Source organism: Odontomachus brunneus, unplaced genomic scaffold, assembly GCF_010583005.1.
Source record: "Odontomachus brunneus isolate Ranch 3 - 2012 unplaced genomic scaffold, Obru_v1 Obru_scaffold_032, whole genome shotgun sequence".
NCBI classification, from domain to species: Eukaryota; Metazoa; Arthropoda; class Insecta; order Hymenoptera; family Formicidae; genus Odontomachus; species Odontomachus brunneus.
The window spans coordinates 931,673-942,354 of record NW_022639482.1 but is presented as its reverse complement, the minus strand read 5'-3'; the positions used below and the strand labels follow the sequence as shown (position 1 = coordinate 942,354).

The following is a 10,682-nucleotide window of genomic DNA, read 5'->3' as shown; positions in this document are numbered from 1 at the left end:
AAAAGTTAAAGTGTAATATATTATAAATTGTATCCAGTAAGTAAAATGTAAATTTATTTTATGTATTTATTACATGTATTTTATGTATTATTTTATATGAAATATATATTTTCTGCAGATTTATAATTTTAATATGAATAGAATATTTTATCTTTTAATAATTTATTCTAAAGTAATCCCAGACAAGCAGATTTCCAAGAAACGTTCTAAAGACATCATTATGTCTTAAAAACATGCTGAAAAAATTCTAAAGATGTCTATTGCAAATTGGTGTTGTCTTGAGTATGTTGTAATATTTGTTTTACTTACAAATTCACGTTAAATCTTTCATTTTTCACGAGTTTAGTGAAGGTTTTTATCTTTCACGAGTTCATTACAAAATTTTCACTTTTCACGAGTTCACACTAAGGGAAAAGATTCATGATCGCTACCCAGAACGAGGTTCCCCAGAATCGGCAGCATCTAGAGATCCAGGAGGCCGATCCACGTAAGCCACGAGAGCGCCACCCAGGGGTATAAAGAGCAACTGCGTGGTGGACGACCGCTGGTAAGTCATTATTCACTACATTGTTTCTATACGTGCGAAACTACAATTAACGCGTGCGACTGTCCGATTTACCGTAAGGCTGATATTTTAAGCCCATTCTACAATTGCGTGAACGTGGTTGTAAGTGGTTGTAAGTGATTACGACCCTATCAGAGTAAAGCAATCATTGAATAAAACATTCGGATTGGTTGACTCTTACGTTCACGACTACGCTTACGCAATTGTAGAATGGGCTTTACGTGTCGTATGACAACTTTTTGGATACGTTCATTGGTTGACGAACAGAGACCCTAGACGAACAGAGAACCTAGAAATACTCTATTCGCCAACCAATAAACGTATCCGAAAAGTTTGTCGTACGACAAGTGAAATAGCACCCGAAGGCTTATACTATGTGTCTTGCGCGAAATCCATCGCGACTACCCTTGATCGCACGGATCCCCGGGTAGAATCACGCGATTCGTTTGGCCCAAAAAATTGCGATCTGATCCCGTGCTAGGGTTCAAGCGCTATTCTTCACGGCAGCGTGGCCGCAACCTGTCGGGACATAACACTTGATGCTCAATATTCGATGTTTGTTAGTCCATACGATCTTATGCTATACATATATAGCAATGTCATTTCATGTGCAATGGGCTTTATGTTCACTGGGAACGACAGATATGTGTTTTGTTACCTTCTTCCCGCTTTCAGTTACAGACGTCAATAAAAAACGCGTGCGTACACTTGTAGTATACTAGTGCACACACATAATTGCATATGTTTCGTTATAATGAAAACGTTACGATATATTGAAAAGAAAAAAAATCATAAGGATTATATAGTTCATTGATTTCCACAAGCTATTTTTTTATCGTTTATCAGCTTAACCTAAATCCGAGTGAATAATCCTATTTTTATGTATACTGTAAAAATACATTTTAAATGTATCAATACTGCATATTGTAATTGTGCGTCAAGTAAAGTACATTAATTAGGTATACGCATGTAAGATTATCAGTAAAATTTTATCATTTATATTAGAGGTTATATTATGTTACACAATTTTTTTTCTAGTTTTTTATAAAATTTGTATAATTAAATAATAATGTTATTGTGAAATATATAGTTGTAGCAATGGCAACACCTATATGTGAAGATGGTGGTCCATTGAGAGAATGGGCACCGCTTTCTATGCTCTTACAACAAATACCTGCCAAGATACAAACTGGAATTTTTATGCAAGATGTCAGTTTTACTTGCATTGCTGCACTTCCTGAGTTTATTGCTATTGGGACTAATCGTGGACTTGTCTACTGGTATAATAGAGAAAAGCAGGATTTACAAAGGCTTCGTTGTGAGGTATATAAAAAAAATTTTTTTTAACTATTTTCCTCTTCAAACATTATAAATTAAGTTAAAATAGACAATACATTTCTTTTTCTCAAAGAATGCATATTCCAAGATCACATGTGTGCAAGTAATATCTACTGTTGATTATATGGTTGCTGCTGGTAATGAGAATGGAGTAATTACAGTTTTTCAAATTCCCAAAAGTCCACCAGATACATTACCAGATAGTTTAAAACCAAAACAAAAAAAGCAGGTAAAGAACTATATCAATTCAGATTTGTATCATTGTAAAATTAAGTATCATTGTAAATTAAGTATATTATAATAATTAAGTAAATGTCTTATTAACATTATTTATAAGGTGGAAAGGTATAGCATAAATGGTTTGCATAAAAATGCAGTGACAGCAGTTGAGTGGTCTAAAAATGGTATGAAATTATTTAGTGGAGATGAGAATGGTCTAGTAGTTTTAACAGAGATTGATTTTTATATGGTATGTATAATAAATATAAAAAATCTGTTCTTATATAATTCTATTTTTTACAAGTATAGAAATCATTGAACATTTTGCATTATTTTCTATAGCATTTATCTAAGTCATCACAGTTATTAAATGAAAAATATTCAGTGGTACAGTTGAGTTACCAACAAGGTTTATTATTGGTTTCAACTACATTACGTACAATTTTGGTAAATAGAAATGAAAATGGAAAAGTAATACAAGTTGGCCAAAAAGAACGTAAAACGTTAGTATATTTGAAATTGCACACATACATATTGTAACGTAAGTATTAAAGAAATATAAAATGATATTTTGGCATCTACAGATTAGGTAAATTAGGTGCAGTATTTGGTTCTCGACAGAATTATGTGCAAGAACCAATTATCTATGCTAGTAGACCAGGCTTGCGCTTATGGCAAGCTGATAAAGTTGGAACTGTATTGAAAACACTCATATTCAAGGTACCGGGTTAAAATTTAATATGAGAAATGTTCCTAGTAATTATTTTTTAACTTATTGTAAATCAATTTTGTAATTTTTATTAAATTGTAAATATATTTCGTACAGGACGCAGTCAGATCCAGTCATACAGAAGTAGAGTTATTAAATCCCGCGCCAGTAGGATCGAGGAAAAATCGTAGTGAACCTTCTTTTGGCATTGTATTACCATTTTGTGATGATTTATTAATAACATACAGTGATGATGTAATTTATGTAGTAAATCCATATACTATCGCGATAACATCAGTTGTAACTGATTTAAGGCGCGTTACCGATGTAACTTGTACTAAAGACGAAATATTTATATTGGAAGGAGAAAGAAATATTTTGCGTATAGCTCATTATCCGGAAGATAATAATTTTACATCAGGTAATTATTATTTCTAGAATGTAATCGAATATAATTAGTGAGTTATTGTGAATTTTTGTTTTCATAACAGGAGAAACAAACACGTTGGATCCTTTATCATTTGCAGAATATAGTAAACCTGTCACTGGTTTATTAGAATTAACTTCAAAATTAAAGGAGAGTACTGTAGTACCAGCTATTCCCTTTCATAAAATTGATTCAACCAATATTATTCAAACTGTAGGGTAAGTTAGAAAATAATTTTCAAATATACATATACACTTAGTTTTAATATAATTTGGATACTTTCTTCTCAATGCAGTTCAAAACAAAGGTAGATGTTTAAGTTTAAATCCCTTTATATCAGGGTTTTAAGTATTCAAATCCGCAAAGAAAGTTATCTAAAGTTGTACCTTATATCTAACCCCTTGTCCATAACCATGGACATAGTATACATGGATTCTGAACACCTTTTGTTCTATCGTCTAATTGAGTGAAGTCAACATCTAGAAAGAGAGCGAGAATAGAAGAGCTATAATTTTCTCCCTACTTTTTTATTTTTTTTGTTGCGCATACATCGATTTCTCGTTTTCATAATATTATAGAGCGCAACGGTACCCCGATTAGACTGGCAAGCAAAAGTCTTACTTAAATTTGATTATATACTTTGTACAACAAAAGACAGAGAACAGAGGGGCTGTACATTTTGGCTTCACTTTTCTGGCTGTATGCGGAATTTATGTATATTATGTCTATGTCCACAACCTTGCTTTAATCTTTAAGCCATAATAAATTAACCAACCACAATATATTATTTTAAAAATAATTGGTCAATTTCTCACGGCTTAAGAATTAAAGCAAGGTTGTGGACAAGGGGATAGATATATCATGTACAAAATATCTATCGCGCTATATTTAGACTTTCTGACGATCTAAAGGTTAATAGGAGAATTGGTTTTTGAATGTCCAAACACAGTATTGAAATCAAATCATTATATCACCAAACCTATATATCACTTAGTGTTAAAACATTGATGTTATTCAAGGTTAGGAAGTAACCTAGATGCACACATGTCCAAAACTGGAACATAAGATGTCTTTAAGTCGACTTTAAAACGTATGGACATAAGACGTCTTTCCCCTTGTCCACAACCTTGTTTAAATCTTTAAGCCTTAATAAATTGACCAACCACAATATATTATTTTAAAAATAATCAACTGTGGTTGATCAATTTCTTACGGCTTAAGAATTAAAGCAAGATTGTGGACAAGGAATTCAAGTTGTCTTAAAGATGTCTTAAAAACATCTTATGTCCCAGTTTTGGACATTGTGCTGTCTGGGACGTTACTTGTAACGTCGTGACACCGTTACAAAAATACATTTTTTTTTCATAACAATTTGATAACAATGTATTTTTCCTTAATAATGGTAACACAATTACATTTTTTAATGAAGATAACGATAAATATTTTTATCATTATATACATAAAATACACATATATGGAACACATAATAGTGAAAAAAATTTTTAATTTTGATGAAGTAACGGAAAATTGTAACAACGTATTTCTTAAGTAAAATGATAATAAACAACTTTATTAATAATGGTAAAATAAATAACGATAATAAGTTACTTTTTAAAGAAAACTTTTTAAAACCTGATGTTATTAATGTTAGCAAGTTAATGAAAATGAATCACATTGCAGCATTGCACCAGTTACTATTAATGCTGACGATAATACAGTTGTTAGCGCGGAAGAAGCTGTGGAAATACCACCAATAGTTCCATTAGATTTAAATATTCCTCTTATAACGCATATTAATACAATATTGGAACATAAAGATAGAAGAAAAAGTGTAAAAGATGAAAAGAGCAATGATCGTCGAGAATTATTCCGAAAAATCGGTCAACAGGAATTTGAAGACGTTGTTTTCACACCTAAGAGAAAACAGAGAAAGTCCCATAATAAAACGGTAAACGAAAACGGCCATGTCATATCGCCATCCACTACAGAATATTCGTCGAGTAACCTAAGTATTGATAACACAAATGCCAACGAAGCAATGATGACGACCCACTCCTCGTTATTATCGTTGAGTATAGATGATAACTGTGTACTAAAATCAGATCGTGATCTGGAAAGAATCCAACGAGATGTAGAAAATAAGGAAAAGCTATTAGCTAATATTCTCGATTTTGATTCAGTCTTATCGAAATATATGAAAAACAGTCAAATAGAAAATGACGATTCAAATATGTCCAATCGTATGGATACTATAACGTATATTAATTGCAATGTACATCCTAACGATGTAGAGGACGAAGAGCAGAGTGCAAATGAAAAAAAAGAACAAAGTGATCATACAGAAACTGAGTCAGGAGAGGAAGATGTCAGCTATCATACCGAATTAAAGAGATTGGAAGATCTAGGAGAATGTAGAAAAACGCTTTTACAAAGTAAGTTGGACGATACCCCACCAGCTGGTAATAGTTTCATTGACTTTAGACAAGTACAATCGCTAGATCATCATGAATTAGAAGTTCAATTTAATGGTAGGTAATTAAAGAATCACTCATTGAAATAAGTATTAATATATTATTTATATAACACAATCGATGATGATATTTTTGTGTTTGTAGCTTTGGCAAAGGAATCTGCCACATCTGCTGCTCTTGAAGAAGAAGAAGGAGATTGGGTCTTAGTTAAGGACGATATACCAACATTTCATAATATTTTAATATAGAATTGTATGCAGAAGTTATCTTATTTCTTGTATATTGCAATCAACATATTAGTAGAAAACAATAGTTTGATAGTTATGTGATACACAACAATGATTTTGTTAAATTTTTATTTATTTTTTAGTTATTATGAATTGACGATATTATAAATTATGGTCAAAATAGATGTTTTGTTTAAAACCAATATATTTGTAACAAGTAATATTGATGTTATGAACGTAAAATGAATTACAAGATAATATACATTTATTCTTTACCAAGAAAGAGAAAGTAAATAGAGTTACTTTCTAGTAGATAAAATTTTACTCTACATATAATTAATGATATTGGAAGATAATACTAGTCATTCTCTCAATTTTAGTATAATTAATATTAAACAGTTTATAATTGACGAGTATAAACGCACATACATTGAAAATGTTTTGTAAATTATTATTATATTAATCAAATATAAATACTATACAAGTAGTATTTTGTTGAAATATAATACATCTATACAGTCACATTTTGTTATGCTTTTTGAAAATTTATGTGTAAAATGCAATCCTCAGTATTATACTATATTTGACAAATTTAATATAATTAAGTAATATTTTTACAGAGATATTCTATATTTATTAAGCATATTCCTAGAAAGGTTATCTGCATTTATATAATTACAAAATGATAGGTTTGCTTTTTTAACTGTACTTATTTTCTTTCTTACATTTAGTGTAAATTTATTTACTATTTACTTTAAGAATGTATAAAGATAATGCAATTAAACAAAACTTTAACATTATCTTGTAAATTATTGCATGTTGACATTCTGAATGTGAATTCTGCCACATTTGGCGATACATCCTTGTGTTACAAATTTATAAGTTCTAGTATAAAATCAATAGTTCCATCTTATATATTATAGATTTGATATTTCCTACATTATTACATATTTCCTACATTACTACATTATTATATGTTTTACACAATCATTTATTGATATCCACTTTAATATATACTTGTTTTTAAATAAGAAAAATTAAAATATTATATATAAAATATTATATATTAAAATATTATATATAAGAATCCTATACTATCTGATTTATTTTAGTTATTAATGCATTATATTTTATATAAAAAACTACAAATTATTGTTGAAATAGATAACAAAATATCTATGTAATTGTATCAAGTAATTTTGTCAATTATAAAAATGCTTTTTAAGTTATAAAGAAATAAAGCTGCTACAAGTTTAAAATACCAGAAGTATACAAATATACATTTACATTTGTATTGCTATATTTTATATAATAATGATATTGGAAGATAATACTAGTCATTCTCTCTCAATTTTAGCATAATTAATATTAAGCCATTTATAATTGATAAGTATAAACACACACATTGAAAATGTTTAATATTATATTAATCAAACATGAATACTATACAAGAACTATATAACTATTATATGACTACTATACAAGAATTATATTGTTATATTTTATTTTATAATAATTACACATTTGTATGTTGAAGTTTATATTTTATTCATTGTTCAATAACTTACATATAACATTCAAATACAGTTATATGTGATGGAGTGTGCTTTATTACTTTATCTTACCAGAAAAATATCTCAATCAATTATACCGTAGCTTGGATGAGATCACTATACTTTTTAATTTTACTAGCCACACTCATATCTACGTACTTGTCACCTATTGACACAAGCATACCACCAATAATAGAAGGATCTACTTTGGTTGTGAGCAAAATAGTTTGCCCTTTCTTCAAAAAACCTTTGAGAGCTGATTCCAATTTTGTCTTCATATCCACATCTAGTGGTTTAGCAGTAACCACTTCACACACTACTTCTCCTCTATTAGCAGCCATGATTAATTTATACAAATTAATGACTTGATTGATTTTCCCCAATCTGCCATTCTCTGCTAGTAATGTCAACAGGTTTGCAGTAGCTCCATTCATACTAACCTTACTACCAATAACTTTAAAAGTTTCTGACTTATCTTTCCGTTTTATTGAAGGATCTTTTATAAATTCTGCTAATTTAGTATCTTTTTTCAGGAGATCCTATTTTTGATATATACACATTAAAAAATAGATTATAAATATATTATAAATAAATATATATACAAAGATAATAACTATTTATACAATAATTATACCTGAAAATTAACCAAATCCTTTTCCACTGCATCAAGAGACTTTTGTTTGGATGCAGCTGAAAAAAGAGCTGTTGCATATCTGCCTTCTAATCCAAAAACTTGAATTGGAGGCTATGTTGCACATGAAAAAATAAAGTATTATATATTTTTTTGTGTGTATAAATGTGACACATTATATTTATGAAAAATTTATATGAAAGTTACAATTACAGAAAGTTACAAATATAGAAACTAAAATATGTAAAGCTTTCAGTTTTAGAAAATACATTTGTCTTGTGAACTATAAATATTACCTTTACAAGTTGTTGTGTAATGACCGACGAAGAGAAATTTCGTGCCTATAACGGAAAATATTGACACTTACAAACGCAATCCATGTAATTAGTAAAATAGCAATGATACAATTGACATGGCAATAAATATATTTTAAAAACTGAACATGTTTCGAATGCACCTGTATCATGTTTTTGTACTCACAATTATTCTGCTGACAGACATTTTTCCAAATCTCGCAACTATTTGCTGAAATCGGAAAAGTAAGAAACTGGTTCAGTTAAATACCATTATATAATAGATATATTCAACGTTCAGTTCAATATATGGCCGAGGCACCTATCTATCGAACCACTACGCCATTGCTCCGAATAATGATTTCTGTCGTAGATGGCGCTTGGCGGTAAATTCAGAGTATGTATTTAATCTTGTTTAGAAATTTTGATAATATTGTGAATATCTTTGTTGTTTTTTCAAACGCCTTTTGGGATAAGTCATTCCAGGGTGTTACATTTTCCATAAATAATTGAGTGGTTAGTTTATCACTTTCGTCATGATATAAATTGCATGAGAATTAAATGTGATGTTTTTATTTTCCGCTCCGCAAGGACAGAATTCTTCAGATATTATGTTCTTGTCTAATGGCTCCTGCACACAGGACGCGATAATGCTGCCACGTGGTGGAAGTCCGCGCGACAGCCAATCAATATGCTGTTTTTCCATAAGAGCTAGAAGGTTATTACGGAAAGCAGCATATTGATTGGCTGTTGCGCGAACTTCCGCCGCGCGGCAAGTATTACCACGTCCTGTGTGCAGGAGCCATAACAAGTGAATACTCGTTCTAATATGAAACGATTTCATACGTGCAATCAAGGAGAAAACATTCTTTTTAACAAACTTGTATTCCTCAAACCAGAGCCTGTTTGAAAGATTATTGATGCGAGAGCGGTCTTTGACCTTTAAACGAAAATTGTTCTTCAAGATAATTCTGTGCTTTTCCTGAAGTCCAGAGAAAGATTAGAAATGATGTCTCCACAAAAGATGGATTTTATTGGGGATTTTAATTATAGAATTTTCCGCAGCTGTATTGGCTAATTTATCCGCTTCTTCGTTTCCTTCAATCTCACGGTGACCGGGAACCAATATATTCAATGCTACTACCATTCAATAGAGACTGAGTTCCGAAATTCACTGCTAGGACTGAAATTCTATAGGCCTGGTTTACATCGTCAAAACGTTAGTACTAGAGACCCTAGAATACAGAGTCTGGACTAGGGTAGCGATCAAGTAACTTTTCTCCTAGGGCGGAAACGTGAAAAGTGAAAAGTTTCACGTGAACTTGTGATCACATAACTCGGCGAAATGTGGAAACGTGAAACTTTTCACGTGAACTTGTTAGCCATGAAATGTGCTGGTGGAAAAGTGAAAATCTAGTGACATGATGAATACGGAATATATTATGCTACTGCTATGATGAGATACAGGAAACATAACAATCCTAAGATTATAGCAATGTTTTTAAGGTTATATGTTCTACAGCCGATGGATATAGTTGATTTGGCCAATATTGAAATATATAGGAACCATGTTTAGTGATTTGTGCTTTTCACGCATAGAGTTACTTGATTGCGTGAACAATGAAAAAGTTCACGTGAAATCGATAGAGCGAAAAGTGAAAAGTTCCGCTCGAAGTTACGTGATCACTACCCAGGGGTACTATTCCATTCCCGCGTGCCGACAGTTGTCGAATCGGTAGGCGTCGTTGCGCAGCTTTTTTTATACCGTGGAAAAACTGCGCAACGACGCCTACTGATCCGACAACTGTCGGAACAACGGTAACGGAATACCAGTCCTGGGCAGCGATCACCTAACTTCGAATGGAACTTTTCACTTTTCACTTTTCGCTCTATCGATTTCACGTGAACTTTTTCATTGTTCACGCAATCAAGTAACTCTATGCGTGAAAAGCACAAATCACTAAACATGGTTCCTATATATTTCAATATTGGCCAAATCAACTATATCCATCGGCTGTAGAACATATAACCTTAAAAACATTGCTATAATCTTAGGATTGTTATGTTTCCTGTATCTCATCATAGCAGTAGCATAATATATTCCGTATTCATCATGTCACTAGATTTTCACTTTTCCACCAGCACATTTCATGGCTAACAAGTTCACGTGAAAAGTTTCACGTTTCCACATTTCGCCGAGTTATGTGATCACAAGTTCACGTGAAACTTTTCACTTTTCACGTTTCCGC

The 10,682-nt window shown here is 31.2% G+C and overlaps 2 protein-coding genes across 6 annotated transcripts; one reads left to right on the top strand and one right to left on the bottom strand.

The window, feature by feature from the left end:
• The first annotated feature begins 1,012 nt into the window (after positions 1-1,012).
• LOC116843378 (WD repeat-containing protein CG11141) lies at positions 1,013-6,869 on the top strand. Of its 5 annotated transcripts, none has more exons than XM_032813765.1 (10): positions 1,013-1,263; positions 1,656-1,888; positions 1,953-2,132; positions 2,241-2,372; positions 2,465-2,625; positions 2,707-2,842; positions 2,949-3,252; positions 3,323-3,476; positions 4,939-5,690; positions 5,874-6,869. In XM_032813765.1, exons 2-10 carry the CDS (start codon positions 1,664-1,666, stop codon positions 5,975-5,977), a joined length of 2,148 nt encoding a protein of 715 aa, XP_032669656.1. In that variant the 5' UTR covers positions 1,013-1,263; positions 1,656-1,663; the 3' UTR covers positions 5,978-6,869. The 5 variants fall into 5 exon arrangements, with proteins under 5 accessions (XP_032669656.1, XP_032669654.1, XP_032669653.1 ...); XM_032813763.1 differs by having other exon boundaries at positions 1,046-1,534; positions 4,939-5,786; XM_032813762.1 differs by having other exon boundaries at positions 1,047-1,524; positions 4,939-5,786.
• A 614-nt stretch (positions 6,870-7,483) lies between these two features.
• LOC116843379 (ATP synthase subunit O, mitochondrial) lies at positions 7,484-8,791 on the bottom strand. The gene is made up of 4 exons (XM_032813766.1): positions 8,621-8,791; positions 8,437-8,481; positions 8,144-8,254; positions 7,484-8,048 (listed from the first exon to the last, which is right to left on the bottom strand). Exons 1-4 carry the CDS (start codon positions 8,639-8,641, stop codon positions 7,602-7,604), a joined length of 624 nt encoding a protein of 207 aa, XP_032669657.1. The 5' UTR covers positions 8,642-8,791; the 3' UTR covers positions 7,484-7,601.
• Positions 8,792-10,682: the final 1,891 nt, after the last annotated feature.